Genomic DNA, 17,997 nt, shown 5'->3' on the forward strand with positions numbered 1-17,997 from the left:
GAGTGCACATCCTTGTCTTATTCCTGATCTTAGAGGAAATGCTTTCAGTTTTTCACCAAGGAGAATGATGTTTGCTGTGGGTTTATTGTATATGGCCTTTATTATGTTGAGGTAGGTTCCCTCTATGCCCACTTTCTGAAGAGTTTTTTTTAATCATAAATGGGTGTTGAATTTTGTCAAAAGCTTTCTCTGCATCTATTCAGATGATCATATGATTTTTCTCCTTCAATTTGTTAATATGGTGTATCACATTGATTGATTTGCGTATATTGAAGAATCCTTGCATCCCTGGGATAAATCCCACTTGATTATGGTGTGTGATCCTTTTAATGTGTTGTTGTATTCTGTCTGCTAGTATTTTGTTGAGGATTTTTGCATCTGTATTCATCAGTGCTATTGCTCTGTAATTTTCTTTTTTTGTAGTATCCTTGTCTGGTTTTGGTATCAGGGTGATGGTGGCCTCATAGAATGAGTTTGGGAATGTTCCTTCCTCTGCAATGTTTTGGAAGAGTTTGAGAAGGATGGGTGTTGACTCTGCTCTAAATGTTTGATAGAATTCACGTGTGAAGCCATCTGGTCCTGGACTTTTGTTTGTTGGAAGATTTTTAATCACAGTTTCAATTTCATTACTTGTGATTGTTCTGTTCATATTTTCTATTTCTTCCTGGTTCAGTCTTGGAAGATGATACCTTTCTTAGAATTTGTCCATTTCTTCCAGGTTGTCACTTTATTGGCATAGAGTTGCTTGTAGTAGTCTTTTAGGATGCTTTGTATTTCTGCTGTGTCTGTTGTAACTTCTCCTTTGTCATTTCTAATTTTATTGATTTGAGTCCTCTTCCTCTTTTTCTTGATGAGTCTGGCTAATGGTTTGTCAATTTTGTTTATCTTCTCAAAGAGCCAGGTTTTAGTTTTATTAATCTTTGCTACTGTTTTCTTTGTTTTATTTCATTTATTTCTGCTCTGATCTTTATGATTTCTTTCCTTCTGCTAACTTTGGGTTTTGTTTGTTCTTCTTTCTCTAGTTCCTTTAGGTGTAAGGTTAGATTGTTTGAGATTTTTCTTGTCTCTTGAGGTAGGCTTGTATAGCTATAAACTTCCCTCTTAGAACTGCTTTTGCTGAATCCTATAGGTTTTGGATCGTCGTGTTTTCATTGTGACTTGTCTCTAGGTATTTCTGATTTCCTATTTTGATGTCTTCGGTGATCTCTTGGTTATGTAGTAACGTATTGTTTAGCCTCCATGTGTTTGTGTTTTTTTTATGGTTTTTTTCCCTGTAATTCATTTCTACTCTCATAGCATTGTGGTCCGAAAAGATGGTTGGTATGATTTCAGTTTTTTAAATTTACTGAAGTTTGATTTGTGACCCAAGATGTGATCTATTCTGGAGAGTGTTCCGTACGCACTTGAGAAGAAAGTGTAATCTGCTGTTCTTGGATGGCATGTCCTATAAATATCAATTAAATCTATCTGGTCTGTTGTGTCATTTAAAGCTTTTGTTTCCGTATTAATTTTCTGTTTGGATGATGTGTCCATTGGTGTAAGTGAGGTGTTAAAAGTCCCCCACTATTATTGTGTTACTGTCGATTTCCTCTTTTGTAGCTGTTAGCAGTTGCCTTATTTATCGAGGTGCTCCTATGTTGGGTCTATATATATTTATAATTATTATATCTTCTTGGATTGATCCCTTCCTTGATCATTATGTAGTGTCCTTCCTTGTCTCTTGTAACATTCTTTATTTTAAAGTCTATTTTATCTGATATGAGTATTGCTACTCCAGCTTTCTTTTGATTTCCATTTGCATGGAATATCTTTTTCCATCAGCTCACTTTCAGTCTGAATGTGTCCCTAGGTCTGAAGTGGGTCTCTTGTAGACAGCATATATATTGGTCTTGTTTTTGTATCCATTCAGGAAGCCTGTGTCTTTTGGTTGGAGCATTTAATCCATTCACGTTTAAGGTAATCATCGATATGCATGTTCCTATGACCATTTTCTTAATTGTTTTGGGTTCGTTTTTGTAGGTCCTTTTCTTCTCTTGTGTTTCCCACTTAGAGAGGTTCCTTTAGCATTTGTTGTAGAGCTGGTTTGGTAGTGCTGAATTCTCTTAGCTTTTGCTTGTCTGTAACGCTTTTGTGATTTCTCCATCGAATCTGAACGACATCCTTGCTGGGTAGAGTAATCTTGGTTGTCAGTTCTTCCCTTTCATCACTTTAAGTATATCATGCCACTCCCTTCTGGCTTGTAGAGTTTCTGCTGAGAAATCAGCTGTTAACCTTATGGGAGTTCCCTTGTATGTTATTTGTCGTTTTTCCCTTGCTGCTTTCAATATTTTTTCTTTGTCTTTAATTTTTGCCAGTTTGCTTAATATGTGTCTTGGCGTGTTTCTCCTTTGGTTTATCCTGTATGGGACTCTCTGTGCTTCCTGGACTTGGCTGGGTATTTGCTTTCCTATGTTAGGGAAGTTTTTGACTATAATCTCTTCAGATGTTTTCTCTGGTCCTCCCTCTCTCTTTTCTCCTTCTGGGACCCCTATAATGCGAATGTTGTTGTGTTTAATGTTGTCCCTGAGATCTCTTAGGCTGTCTTCATTTCTTTTCATTCTTTTTTCTTTATTCTGTTCCGCAGCAGTGAATTCCATCATTCTGTTTTCCAGGTCACTTATCCGTTCTTCTGCCTGTTATTCTGCTATTGATTCCTTCTAATGTAGTTTTCATTTCAGTTATTTTATTGTTCATCTCTGTTTGTTTGTTCTTTAATTCTTCTAGGTCTTTGTTAAACATTTCTTGCATCTTCTCGATCTTTGCCTCCATTCTTTTTCTGATGTCCTGTATGATCTTCACTATCATTATTCTGAATTCTCTTTCTGGAAGGTTGCCTATCTCCACTTCATTTAGTTGTTTTTCTGGGTTTTTATCTTGTTCCTTCATCTGGTACATAGTCCTCTGCCTTTTCATCTTGTCTATCTTTCTGTGAATGTGGTTTTTGTTCCACAGGCTGCAGGATTGTAGTTCTTCTTGCTTCTGCGGTCTGCCCTCTGGTGGATGAGGCTGTCTAAGAGGCTTGTGCAAGTTTCCTGATGGGAGGGACTGTTGGTTGGTAGAGCTGACTGTTGCTCTGCTGGGCAGAGCTCAGTAAAAGTTTAATCTGCTTGACTGCTGATGGGTGCGGCTGGGTTCCTTCCCTGTTGGTGTTTGGCCTGAGGCAACCCAACACTGGAGCCTACCTGGGCTCTTTGGTGGGGCTAATGGTGGACTCTGGGAGGGCTCAGGCCAAGGAGTGCTTCCCAGAACTTATGCTGCCAGTGTCCTTGTCCCCTCGGTGAACCACAGCCACCACCCTCCACCCGCGCCCCCCCCCCCCCCCCGGCCTCTGTAGGAGACTCTTCAGCACTAGCAGGTAGGTCTGGTTCAGTATCCCCTGGGGTCACTGCTCCTTCCCCTGGGTCCCGATGCACACAGTACTTTGTGTGTGCCCTCCAAGCGTGGAGTCTCCGTTTCCCCCGGTCCTGTCAAAGTCCTGCAATTAAATTCTACTAGCCTTCAAAGTCTGATTCTCTAGGAATTCCTCCTCCCGTTGCCGGAACCCCAGGTTTGGAAGCCTGACGTGGGGCTCAGAACCTTCACTCCAGTGGGTGGACTTCTGTGGTATAAGTGTTCTCCAGTCTGTGAGTCACCCACCCAGCAGTTATGGGATTTGATTTTACTGTGCTTGCGCCCCTCCTACCGTCTCTTTGTGGCTTTTCCTTTGTCTTTAGATGTGGGGTATCTTTTATGGTGAGTTCCCGTGTCTTCCTGTCGATGATTGTCAAGCAGCTAGTTGTGCTTCTGGTGTTCTCACAAGAGGGAGAGCACGTCCTTCTATTCCGCCATCTTGGTTCAGGGCCCTAGCTATCTATTTTACATTTGGTAGTTTATATATGTCCATCCCACTCTCTCACTTTGTCCCAGCTTACACTTCCCCCTCCCAGTGTCCTCAAGTCCATTCTCTACGTCTGCGTTTTTATGCCTGTCCTGCCCCTAGGTTCTTTAGAACCGTGTTTTTTTTTTTTTTTTTTTAAGATTCCATATATATGTGTTAGCATACAGTATTTGTTTTTCTCTTTCCGACTTACTTCACTCTGTATGACAGACTCTAGGTCCATCCACTTCACTACAGATAACTCAATTTCATTTCTTTTCATGGCTGAGTAATATTCCATTGTGTATATGTGCCACATCTTTATCCATTCATCTGTCGATGGACACTTAGGTTGCTTCCATGTTCTGGCTATCGTAAATAGTAGAACTCATTAAGTTGTAAAGAATAATGTTTATTGCCTTGTTGAGTTGTAAACATATTTGTTTTTATTGTAAATTAAAATTATTGAGTTTAATAGTTGTTTTAGTATATACAATTAAATACTCTTTGAAGATTTTTCTTCCATATTCAGATACATTTCCTTGAAATAATTTTATTTTATTTATTTATTCTCTTGGCCATGCCACGCATCATGTGGGATCAATTAAACATTATATAACTTAATATTTTGTTTAAAGTATTTTTATAGATTTCTAAATTGCGGAACTTCCCTTGTGGCCCAGTGGTCCCAATGCAGGGGGCACGGGTTCGATCCGTGGTTGGAGAACTAAGATCCTGCCTGCTGCGTGGTGTGGCCAAAAAAAACAACAGATTTCTAAATCAGGATGCTTAATTCCAGTGGGACATTAGAGTAGCCGGCTTTGTATATCCTATTTCTGTGATATTTTGTACTTTTGTCCTTTTTTGAGTGGTTTAAGTCAGCTTCAAGGTGATATATCTGGGTAGCTCTTGATGTGCATGTGCCTTTAAACATTCTCTGTACAATTACCCAAATATAAAATGAAGTTAGAGTAAATAAGTAAGAAAGATTTCATCTTGTTAATAGTGATAATGAATGGTAGAACAAGAATTAACATTTAAGGACTAAATTTGGAATTTTATGTTTTGATTACTGTCTTAAAAGAATATTGTTCATTCTAAAGATTTTAAAACTTCTGGTTGAAAATAAGTTGTGCACACTCTTAGGAAATTTAGAAATTTAGTCTAGAAAAATAATTTCTATTTTCCCAGCCCTGTTTCAGAATTAGAAATTTCCATTACACAGGACTGCCTTGGCAGTCCAGTGGTTAAGACTCCATGTTTCCAATCCAGGGGGCGCAGGTTTGATCCCTGGTTGGGGAACTAAGATCCCATGTGCCGTGCAGTGCAGCCAAAAAAAAAAAAAAATTTCCATTTCATATAACTATGTGTAGTGGTTTAAAAAGTTTTTAAAATTTTCTTTTCTTTTCAATGCTAGTTTAGCATTTCACCTAATTTTAAAACATCGTAACCAAAGTTTTTCCTATTTCTGTAGCTTCTCTAAAAGGATGAGTTGATCAATAAAATTTTTTATTCTGATAGCTTTGTTTTTTAAACACAACTTTAAAAAATGCTTTTTGAGGTATGATTTATCTTAAACTGTACACATTAAAAATGCACAATTTGATAAATGCACAGATACCTCCATGAAGCTATCACAAATCAAGATAGCGAACATAACCAACATAGACAAAAGTTTCCTAGTGAGTGTCCCTTTGTAATTGCTCCTTCCCACCCTTCCTGCTCCCCCATTCCCCAGCAACCACTGATCTGCTGTCACTATAGATTAGTTTGCATTTTCTGGAATTTAATATAAATGACAATTCTGATAGCATTTTAGATTAAGAACCATTTGTATTGTAATTTTTCTCTAGTAGATAAAATATACACATGTTTGTGATACTGGTTTAATTATATTGGTTTAGAACAGCCTTTCTCAATTCGCTTTAAGCTGTAATGCACTGAAGTAGTATTTCTCAAAAATTAGTTTGCATCAGAATCACTTGGAGTATCTGTTAAGCCACCCCAGAGTTTCTGATTCAGTAGGTCTGGGACAGGGCTAAGAATTTTCATTTTGTAGAAGTTCCCAAGTGATGTTGCTGCTACCGGTTGAAGAAGGCGCATTCCTTAAGACATTTGTTGCTGATAATAAATTAAGTTTTTTCCTAAGCATCCAGGATGGTACTATTTATATACTATCCTTGGGGAAATTGAGAAAATACTTAGTAATTTTCTCTGTTCTGTGGTTAAAATGAGGAATCCAGTTCAAAAAGACTGGTTTAGAATTATCTAATTTGTGTGGTGAAAATGGGCATGTTCTTTAGTAATCTTCAACATTTAGCAGAAGCAAGAAGAACTACAATTCTGCAGCCTGTGGAAGGAAAACCACATTCACAAAAAGATACACAAAATGAAAAGGCAGAGGACTTTGTACCAGATGAAGGAACAAGATAAAACCCCAGAAAAACAACTAAATGAAGTGGAGATAGGCAATTCCAGAAAAAGAATTCAGAGTAATGAGAGTGAAGATGATCCAGGACCTCATAAAGAATGGAGGCAAAGATCGAGAAGATGCAAGAAATGTTTAACAAAGACCTAGAAGAATTAAAGAACAAACAAACAGAAATGAACAATACAGTAACTGAAATGAAAACTACATTAGAAGGAATCAATAGCAGGATAACAGGCAGAAGAACAGATAAGTGACCTGGAAGACAGAATAGTGGAATTCACTGCTGCGGAACAGAATAAAGAAAAAAGAATGGAAAGAAATGAAGACAGCCTACGAGACCTCTGGGGCAACGTTAAACACAACAGCATTCTCATCATACGGGTCCCAGAGGAGAAGAGAGAGAGAAAGGATCCGAGAAAGTTTTTGAAGAGATTACAGTCGAAAACTTCCCTAATATGGGAAAGGAAATAGCCACCCAATCCAGGAAACGCAGAGTCCCAGGCAGGATAAACCCAAGGAGAAACACACCAAGACACACAGTAATCAAATTGACAAAAATTAAAGGCAAAGAAAAATTATTAAAAGCAACAAGGGAAAAACGGCAAATAACATACAAGGGAACTCCCATAAGGTTAACAGCTGATTTCTCAGTAGAAACTCTACAAGCCAGAAGGGAGTGCCATGATATATTTAAAGTGATGAAAGGGAAGAATCTACAACCAAGGTTACTCTACCCAGCAAGGATCTCATTCATATTGGACAGAGAAATCAGAAGCTTTACAGACAAGCAAAAGCTAAGAGAATTCAACACCACTAAACCAGCTCTACAACAAATGCTAAAGGAACTTCTCTAAGTGGGAAATGCGAGTAGAAAAGGACCTACAAAAACAAACCCATGGGCTTCCCTGGTGGCGCAATGGTTGAGAGTCCGCCTGCCGATGCAGGAGACACGGGTTCGTGACCTGGTCCGGGAAGATCCCACATGCCGCGGAGCGGCTAGGCCCGTGAGCCATGGCCGCTAGGCCTGCGCACCCGGAGCCTGTGTTCCGCAACGGGAGAGGCCACAACAGTGAGAGGCCCACGTACTGCAAAGAAAAACAAAAAAAAAAAACATAACAATCAACAAAATGGTAATAGGAACATACATATCGATAATTAGCTTAAACATGAATGGATTAAATACTCCAACCAAAAGACACAGGCTTGCTGAATGAATACAAAAACAAGACCCAAATATATGCTGTCTATAAGAGACCCACTTCAGACCTAAGGACACATACAGACTGAAAGTAAGGGAATGGAAAAAGATATTCCGTGCAAATGGAAATCAAAAGAAAGCTGGAGTAGCAATACTCATATCAGGTAAAATAGACTTTAAAGTAAAGAATGTTACAAGAGACAAGGAAGGGCACTACATAATGATCAAGGGATCAATCCAAGAAGAATATTTAACAATTGTAAACATATATGCACCCAAAATAGGAGCACTTCAGTACATAAGGCAACTGCTAACAGCTATAAGAGAGGAAATCAACAGTAGCGCAGTAATAGTGGGGGAATTTAACACCTTACTTTCACCAATGAGAAATCATCGAAACAGAAAATTAATAAGGAAACACAATAGAAGCAGATAGATTTAATTGATATTTATATCAGTTAAATGACACAATAGACCAGATAGATTTAATTGATATTTATAGGACATTCCATCCAAAAGCAGCTGACTGTACTTTCTTCTCAAGTGCACACGGAACATTCTCCGGGATAGATCACATCTTGAGTCACAAATCAAGCCTCAGTAAATTTAAGAAAATTGAAATCATATCAAGCATCTTTTCTGACGACAATGCTATGAGATTAGAAATCATTTATAGGGGAAAAAAGTGTAAAAAACACAAACACATGGAGGCTAAACAATATGTTACTAAATAACCAAGAGGTCAGTGAAGACATCAAAGAGGAAATCAGAAAATACCTGGAGACAAATTACAACGAAAACACAACGATACAAAACCTATGGGATGCAGCAAAAGCAGTTCTAAGAGGGAAGTTTATAGCAGTACAAGCCTACCTCAAGAGACAAGAAAAATCTCAAACAATCTAACCTTACATCTAAAGGAACTAGAGAAAGAAGAACAAACAAAACCCAAAGTTAGCAGAAGGAAAGAAATTGTAAAGATCAGAGCAGAAATTAATGATATAGGACAAAGAAAACATTATCGAAGATCAATATAACTAAAAGCTGTTTCTTTGAGAAGATAAAATTGCTGAACCTTTAGCCAGACTCATCAAGAAAAAGAGGAAGAGGACTCAAATCAATAAAATTAGAAATGAAAAAGGAGAAGTTACAACAGACACAGCAGAAATACAAAGCATCCTAAGAGACTACTACAAGCAACTCTATGCCAATAAAATGGACAACCTGGAAGAAATGGACAAATTCTTAGAAAGGTATCATCTTCCAGGACTGAACCAGGAAGAAATAGAAAATATGAACAGACCAATCACAAGTAATGAAATTGTGATTAAAAATCTTCCAAGAGGGCTTCCCTAGTGGAGCAGTGGTTGAGAGTCCACCTGCCAATTCTGGGGACACGGGTTCGTGCCCCGGTCTGGGAAGATCCCACATGCTGTGGAGTCGCTGGGCCTGTGAGCCATGGCCGCTGAGCCTGCACGTCTGGAGCCTGTGCTCGGCAATGGGAGAGGCCACAGCAGTGAGAGGTCCGCGTACCGCAAAAAAAAAAAAAAAAAATCTTCCAACAAAAGTCCATGACCCGATGGCTTCACAGGTGAATTCTATCAAACATTTAGAGCAGAGCCAACACCCATCCTTCTCAAACTCTTCCAAAACATTGCGGAGGAAGGAACACACCCAAACTCATTTCTATGAGGCCACCATCACCCTGATACCAAAACCAGACAAAGATACTACAAAAAAAGAAAATTACAGATCAATATCACTGATGAACATAGATGCAAAAATCCTCAACAAAATACTAGCAAACAGAATCCAACAACACATTAAAAGGATCATACACCATGATGAAGTGGGGTTTATTGCAGGGATGCAAGGATTCTTCAATATACGCAAATCAATCAGTGTGATACACCATATTAACAAATTGAAGAATAAAAACCATATGATCATCTTAAAAAATAATCTTCAACTTTTAAAATAGTTCACTACTATGCTATTTCACTATTGTATTCAGAAATATTTGTATATTAAGTGGTCAAGTAATTTTTTAACAGAAATGCTAAGAGTCCTTTTTGGTTAGGTAGATACCATTTTCTAGATAAATATTTGCTTTATAAACACATTTAGAGGCATGAATATTATGTATATGAAGCAAAAAATTTTCCCTTTTCAGAATGTTATAGAATGATTTTTTAATTTTCTTTCATTTTTTATTGAAGTATAGGTGCTGTACAATATTATATAAGTTACAGGTGTACAATTTTATGTTAATTACAGGTATACAGTATTATAAGTTACAGGTGTACAATATAGTGATACACAATTTTTAAAGGTTATATTCCATTTATACTTATAAAATAATATATATTTATTATTATTATAAAGTATTGGCTGTATTCCCCATGTTGTACAGTATATCCTTGTAGCTTATTTTATAGTTGATAATTTGTACCTCTTACAGCCCATCCCTATATTGCCTCTCCCTCCTTCTTTCTCCCCACTGCTCACCACTAGTTTGTTGTCTTTGTCTGTGAGTCTGCTTCTTTTTTGTTGTATTCTCTAGTTTTATTTTTTAGATTTCATGTTTAAGTGCTATCATACATAGTATTTGTCTTTCTTTATCTGACATATCACTTAGCATAATGCCCTCCAAGTAATTTTATGCTTTCTTGAAAATAAAGGATATTTGCTTGATAGTATCTTGTTTTTAGAATTGCACAGAAAGGAAGTTTCACATGTTACTTTATCACTTTATTTTAAATTTGTGTCTATAGAAATGGATAGAAAGTAAGTCAGTAGATAAAGCTGACCAGAAGGATATGTCAACAACACGGGCAATACGAAAAAAACTAAGCCAATTAAGGGCAATTTGAGGTGTCTTAAGAAATAGAATGACTCATTCGTTGTAAAAAAAAAAGGGTAGGCAGATATATAATTATAAATTTCTAAGACTTAATTATATGATTAAGATAAAAATCTAGATTATTTTTAGCTTCAGTAGTTTCCATGTTTTATTCAGAAAACCTCTATTTTGGTTTGTTCTTAACTGGGATATCTTCCTATTTTGAATTTCAGGGCAGCAGCAATGACTCTCCGCACCGTATTATTGTCATTGCAAGCACTACTGGCAGCTGCAGAACCAGATGATCCACAAGATGCAGTAGTAGCAAATCAGGTAAGGTAGCTGCTTTTGAACGACTTTCTTGTACTTACCTATGAGTGTTTACTTTAGTGGTTTGCAGTGGTTAGAACAGAAGCATACGTCTATTGAAAGTAAATTTGGAAATGGTTTCCTTTCTTGCTGTGAGATTATTGTATCAGATGTAATAGTGAAAACCTAATTTTGTGATTTTTTTTTAACACAGTAGTTTGTTTATATGGTAGATGCTTTTTTCCTAACATATTATGAAGTTTTCAAAAACACAATGTTGAAAGAATTACACAGTGAATACCCACATATCTACCTACCATCTTGATTCTATGGATTAACATTTTACTTCATGTGCTTTATCATGTGTGTATCCATTTGTCTGTCTCTTAATTCAGTGATGATCCTTCCCTCATGATAATGTTAATCAGCTCCAACTGTGGCACTGAGTAGTTGCATGGTGAAGGTTATCAAAAACCTTGTAATTGCCAAATGGAATAAATATTTTTCAGTTGTGATCTTTGATTTCCAAGGCAGAGGTTAGCAAATTACTGCCAGACTGACTGTTTATGTAAATAATGTTTTATTGGAACATAGCCACCCTCATTTGTTTACAGCTACAAGTGGCAGAATTGAATAATTATGACAGAGACAGTATTGTCTGAAAGCCTGAATAATTATTTTCTGGTCCTTTAAGAAAGTTTGCCAACCCACACTCTAAACCAGTGGTTCCCAACCATTTTGGAACCAGGGACTGGTTTCGTTGAAGACAATTTTTCTTCGGACCGGTGGTGGGGGGTGGGGTGGAGATGGTTCAGGCGGTGATGCGAGCGATGGGGAGCGGCAGGTGCAGCTTTGCTCGCTCGCTGCTCACCTCCTGCTGTGTGGACCGGTTCCTAACAGGCCGAGGATCGGTACTGGTCCGCAGCCTGGGGGTTGGGGACCCCTGCTCTAAACCAGTAGGATTTATTGAGCCTTGTGTGTTTTTTTTTTTTTTTTTTTTGCGGTATGCGGGCCTCTCACTGTTGTGGCCTCTCCCGTTGCGGAGCACAGGCTCCGGTCGCGCAGGCTCAGCAGCCATGGCTCACAGGTCCAGCCACTCCGTGGCATGTGGGATCTTCCCGGACCAGGGCACGAACCCATGTGCCCTGCATCGGCAGGCAGACTCTCAACCACTGCGCCACCAGGGAAGCCCTGTTATTTTTGTTTTTTAACCCAGAAATTTTTTTTTTCTTGACTTCTGAGATACTATTCTCTTTTCCCATCTTCGTAGTTGTGGTTGTTCCCTCCTACTTCCTACAGTTGTTTCTCTTCTTTCTCCACTCTGCCGCCCTGCGTTTTTGTACCCAACCTGGGATTGAATCCGTGCCCCCTGCAGTGGAAGTGTGGAGTCCTAATTACTGGACCACCAAGGAATTACCTCTCCTCCCTTTTAAATATACTTTCTCAGTTCTTACACTGTTTCTTTCACTTTCCATTTTATACGCTCACTTGGACGATCATATCCATGCTGATATTACCACCTGTATGTTGATAACGATATTCAGGCTTGACCTCTGTCCTGAGCCCAAGAGCCTGTTTGGAAGTGGAGAGCTCTATATGAATATTCCATGGGTACCTTAGTACAGCATTCCCAAAACTGAATGCAGAATCTTAAACCTGTGAACCTGTTCATCGTTCTGTAATATAATCAGCTTATTTATATATCCCAGTCACAGGCTTGGAGTACTTCTCTATGTCTCCTTCTCTCTCGTATCCCAGTATCTCTCTGTCGTAATACTTCTCTGATTGACTTAATTCACATGTTTAAAAATTTCTCATTTTACTGCTCTGATGGAGCTCCCTACCTCAGCCTCTTCTTCCCCTCATATTCTGCACTGATAGCAGTTAGCTTTATAAAGTGTAAATCTTATTTCACTTTACTGTTAAAAACCTATTAGTAGCTTTACTATCACCTACTTGATAAGTCCAAATTGTTTAGTTTGAAGAGTTCCTCCATGATTTGAACTGTCTGTAAACCCAGTTTCATCTCCTAAATTCTTACTGTTCTTCAAACTCACGCTGTTCAAGATGGTATCATTCCTACATGTCATTTCACCCAGTCTGCCATTTTCCCTCTGCCTAAGAAAACATTTCCTCTTAGAAACTTCTTACTTTCCTTTGAAAAGTTCGTCACTCCTTATGTTGTATATATCCTTGTTAATGTGTTCTACTATTATTTGCCTTAGAGTGCTTAGAATTATGGTTTAACGTGTTATATATGTGCTATTGGTTCATTTTCGATAGTCAGAAACATGGCTTGAGTTCCAGCTTTGATTTCCTGTTGAGTTCTGAGCCTCAAAGGTTGAGGTTGGACTCAGTTTTCTTCTAACTCTGTTCAGTAGTTTGACTTATTTCCTTTTAATAATGGTGGAAACTAGATTTATCATTTTAATGTATAGAAATATTTAATGTGTATAAAACATCTTAAGAAATATTAAAGTGAATTTAATATTTTAAATTTATACTTGGCTTTATTAATTAATGGTAGTCCCAGAATATTTGAGAATAAATTTACTTCTTTCCAATGCATATGGAAAATCTTACCTTTTGAAAAGTACTCTATGGTGAGTTCATAATCATCTCAAAACATGTGCTGTAAGTTAGGACTTTGCATATGGGGTTTTCTTAAATCCCTGTACACTAATACAGCTCTAGCAAAACAGCAAAGTCAAGTTGTATTCTAGCCTGAGCTATGATTGATACAGAAGTTGGTTACATTTATTAATGTCCACATAATTTTAGAAGCTAGTAATTCTGTTTATCTCTGTAATGTTTGCCACTGCACAGTGTTTAGAGACAACTCTAATAACTCCATTTAGTATTAGTTTTCTTTTACTTTGTTGAAATTGGGGATTAAAGTTGATAAACGTTACTTTTGTTTTTCTCTCCTCAGTGCAACTTGTGAATCACAGCTTCAGGTTAAACAGTCTTTTCTTGAGTGACATAGTGTGTTTGCAGTGGAAAGTGAATCAGTCACATTTTAAAAATTGAATCTACATTTATTTACATTTTACTTAGAAAAATCAGGTTTTTAGGCAATTAGGACATGAGTTAACTATATTGAATATTATAACTGCATTGTCATGCCAATCAATTTTTTTCCCCCATATAGTACAAACAAAATCCCGAAATGTTCAAACAGACAGCTCGACTTTGGGCACATGTGTATGCTGGAGCACCAGTTTCTAGTCCAGAATACACCAAAAAAATAGAAAACCTATGTGCTATGGGCTTTGATAGGGTAAGTACATAAAGGCATGTTGATTTTTACTTATTCATTAAATTATTGCTGCAAATCCTTGGCTGACAAAAGTGGCTCAAAAAAATACCCTAAATCTAATTTTGATAAGCAAACTTTGTTATTAAAACCAGTGATCTTTCTTTTTTTTTTTTGGCTGATTCCAGTCATTGGTTTTAGAAGCTTCTTTTTATGAAGTGCAAGGTAACTTAAAAATGAAAAAAACAAGATGTGGTTTCTTAATATAAAGACAGTGGGTGATGCAGTATTTTAAAAATATTTCCTTGAGATTTTATTTATTTATTTATTTTGTCCCCTTTTCTTTTCTACAGAATGCAGTAATAGTGGCCTTGTCTTCAAAATCTTGGGATGTAGAGACTGCAACAGAATTGCTTCTGAGTAACTGAGACATAGAGCTGCTGATATAGTCAAGCTTGCCCCTTCTTGAGGAGCATCAACATCTGTTATTTTTAGGATTCTGCGTAGATTTCTTTTAAACTGGCATTCTTGCCTAATGATGTTATCTAGGCACCATTGGAGACTGAAAAAAATCTCTGCTCTGTAAATAAAGCTAATTAAACGTCTCTGTAAATTTAAAAAGGGGAAATACTTTAATTTTTTTCTTACTTAATAGTGTAAAAATTCTTTGAGCTAAGCTAAAACCATGGAAAAAACATGCTACTTTAGTGTTTAGCAGTGTACCAAGACTAGCAAGAGTTTGCTTCAGGATTTTGTTGAATAATTAAGATAATATTTTGAGTGTGTCAGGGCCATTCAAATCGTTGGTGTTGCATCACAGCTACCTTAACTGTTTTTAACATGGATCCTCTGTGCCTGTGAATTTACTTGCATGCTTGTACTTGACTTCTTAGGATGGGTAGCTGAAAAGACCACCATTTTAAGCATTTGAGAGTTCTTAAATATGAGATTATTCAGAATTGAAGATGGTGACCTATTCAGAGCCTTTTTGTCCTTGTCAGCAGACTGGGACACCATATCTGTTTTTCCCCTCTTACCACACACAGCTAATATTCTAATAGTAAATTTCTCTCTTTGGTGGGGAAATGTGCTGAGGGACAGTATCCCTTGCTCCATTTTTAGGTTGTCCATTTGGAATGTTTTGTCACAATTCTTCACTCTTAGAACTTTCATATATAAGTAATAATGTAAAAACGGAGCTGCCAGTTTCGTTTCTCTTGCAAAAACAGTAAAAACTTGATGTTGCAGTATTCCCAGATTTAATGAAAGAACCCAGCTTAATTTTTCAGTGAATTTAACATCTTTCTATTTTTAAACTGATGAAATTTTTCTTTGACAACTTGCAAGGGTGAAATCAACTGTTGGCAGTTTTTTAAGCCTAATTTTGGCTTTATAAGAGATTGCTTTATCAGATCCTTTAAAAGTCACTCTTGTGTGCATTTCCCCCAATTGACACATGAAAGCTGTGTTGGTGTTTTACTGTACATACTTCAGATGCACATAGGAATAGAAGTGTGTTATAAATCTAGCTTTCTTTATGATGTTTCTGATAATATGAGAATTGAAAACTTTACCTTCTCTTGTACATAGTCAGACTTTCTATACGTATTAAACTTACATTTCATTCTAAGTTCAAAAGTTTGAAAATTATTAGTTTTGCAAGCTCAAACACTAATGTGACCATTTTATGAAGGGTGAAATGGATTTGTGTAGGCTGTTCTATACGTAGAAACACAGTTATTATTACATATTCAGGACCAATGCAAAAATAACAAAAATGTAATGGAATCAGAGTGAATTAAAGTAAGGCTGTATACTGAAAGTCATATTATAAAAGGTTTGCTTTCTTTAAGTGTTACTTATCCTAAATTATAATGGTTAAGTGTTTGGAAAATAGTTTTGAACCATAAATTCAGCATAATTTCATTTGACTTCTCAATAATCTTAGAAGCAATAAAAGAACCATTATTAAATATATTGTAATGTTAAGATGTGGAGGTTCTTCCAACAAGTTGTAAGGCTTTCCTAATCAATAGTAAACTCTTGTAGTTGATTTTATTGCATACTAAACACAAGTTGCTGTTTTTTTCCCCTATATGTTTGCTTAAGTATAAATTTCTTTATACAATCACCTCCTTTTGTTGTAGTTTAGTTACTTTCTAAAGATGCCAAAGGAAACAAGATTTTTCTTTATTTATTTTAAATAGCTGAAACCATGTACTTTTCTTTATATTTTTGAAGTAAGGTTGGAATTGTGTGAAAATGTGGACAGTTTTGTTCCGTTGTTGGTTAGAATTAATTTTTATTTTTAGTGGCGGGTGGCTTGGTAATATTAGTAATATTTGGATTATTTTAAATATCAGACACCTCTACCCAGTTTACTATTTGCCTATTTTATCAGGGTATATTTAATTGTCCTGTGGTTTGACAAATGAGAGAGAAAGAACTGAGAATTTACTAAGGGTCAAGCATTATATACTTTGCTCTTGGAGGCAGCTATACCTTGCCTATGACTTTTATGCACATTAGCCCCTTAGGGTTTACTCATCTAACTACAGTTCAACATCCCCAATGCCCAGGAAATTGAAAAGTACAATATTTTGTATGAGAGGTTCTTCATAATGAATTTTTCATTTCTAAAATTTACCTCATTTACATTTAATGTGATAATCTCTTTCTTTTTCTGGTACATTTCCTACTGTCGCCTTCTGTTGTTTTGTTTGTTTGTTTTTGTTTTTTTCCTATTTTTCTACAGGTAGATTTATTTCCCAAACATAGAAATAAAGGCAGTTGCTCTTTTCTGTGGTCTTATATATGTTCGGAAAAAGAACATTAAAAGTGCAGGTCTAGGGAAGAGGTACCCTGATGGAAATTATTTTTATAATTCTCAATCATTTGTGATTTGTCAGTTGTGAAGGCCTCAAAAATTGTGGTAAAAAATATAAATAGTTTTATCCCATTTAGGGCAGACAGATTTGCTACAAGTCACTGATACTCCTATAGGCTTTTACTGTAATCAGGTCTGTTTCCTGAGTATGTGCCTGACCTTTAAAAGAACAAATAATTAGTTATGTAGTATTTCAGTACAGATGACTGAATGAGTAGCAATTTGTGACCCAAATAAGTATACGGTAAGATATATAAATATTTGAGAAACTGGTACTAAATCAGATGCTCTGTGTTGGCTCCCCCAAATGTTTGGAATTGTGACTATGATTTACTTAAACACATAACACGTTCAAGTATATATGTGTGTGTTTGTATTCTGACCATTTTGCTTCTGAGGAGAGTTATCTATGGAATGAAATACATAATTTTTCTTTTTTTGGAAGTATTTCACGTTTGTGATTGCTGGTGGTGCTTAAAACTATGCAAAATAATTTTAAAGTATAGGAAAAAATTGGCAGATAAAGTGGATATTGCTTATTTATGCACTACAGAATGCAGCATATCGTATTACTGCTGCTTTGTAAGTTTATCAATGTGAAAAGCAGTTCTTGGCTCTAAGTGTATGCCTGATTTGAGCTTTTAAAACTCTACAATAGGGGTATAATAATGTTCCACGATCCTTGTTAGCACAGGAAACAAAAACTTTTTTTTTTTTTTTTTTTTTGGTGTTTTAAAGATGGATTTGGGCTTGGAAGAGTTGGAGCCAGGTATACTCTTGTACCTAGATGGAAACAATGTTTGGATAGGAAAAGGAAGCTGTTTACAGTTAACTTGATTTCATGGAGTTTTACAAAATGATGTTGTATTTAATCACTTTTTCTAGTTCAAGAAATTTCAATTCCAGGGTACAAACAATTGATTTTAAAAATTTGCATTTCCATTCTTTTAGTACCAGTTAAAAATAAATGCTTAACATCAGCTATTTGCCGTCACTTGGGGAATAAGGTAACTTGAAGTATTTACTGATAAATAGCCTTTCTTCAAGTGTGACTTTTCTGCCGTGTCTACATATTATGTTACATGTTCTGTTTGCACTGTTGCAATATGGATCAAAAATCTTGTGGCATAAGGGTAGGGGAATGTCAGTATCTCACTTGTCCCATTTGTTCTGTTACTG

At 36.6% G+C, this 17,997-nt stretch overlaps 1 protein-coding gene across 3 annotated transcripts in view; it reads left to right on the top strand.

The window, feature by feature from the left end:
• UBE2K (ubiquitin conjugating enzyme E2 K) overlaps positions 1-16,063 on the top strand; it is a 79,040-nt gene extending 62,977 nt beyond the window's left edge. For all 3 annotated transcript variants that reach the window (XM_067735750.1, XM_067735752.1, XM_067735751.1), the window contains 3 exons: positions 10,600-10,699; positions 13,827-13,955; positions 14,285-16,063. In XM_067735750.1, coding sequence (XP_067591851.1) covers positions 10,600-10,699; positions 13,827-13,955; positions 14,285-14,359 — 304 coding nt within the window. In that variant the 3' untranslated portion in view covers positions 14,360-16,063. The remainder of the gene's footprint in view (positions 1-10,599; positions 10,700-13,826; positions 13,956-14,284) is intronic.
• Positions 16,064-17,997: the final 1,934 nt, after the last annotated feature.

This window comes from Pseudorca crassidens, chromosome 4 (assembly GCF_039906515.1).
Source record: "Pseudorca crassidens isolate mPseCra1 chromosome 4, mPseCra1.hap1, whole genome shotgun sequence".
NCBI classification, from domain to species: Eukaryota; Metazoa; Chordata; class Mammalia; order Artiodactyla; family Delphinidae; genus Pseudorca; species Pseudorca crassidens.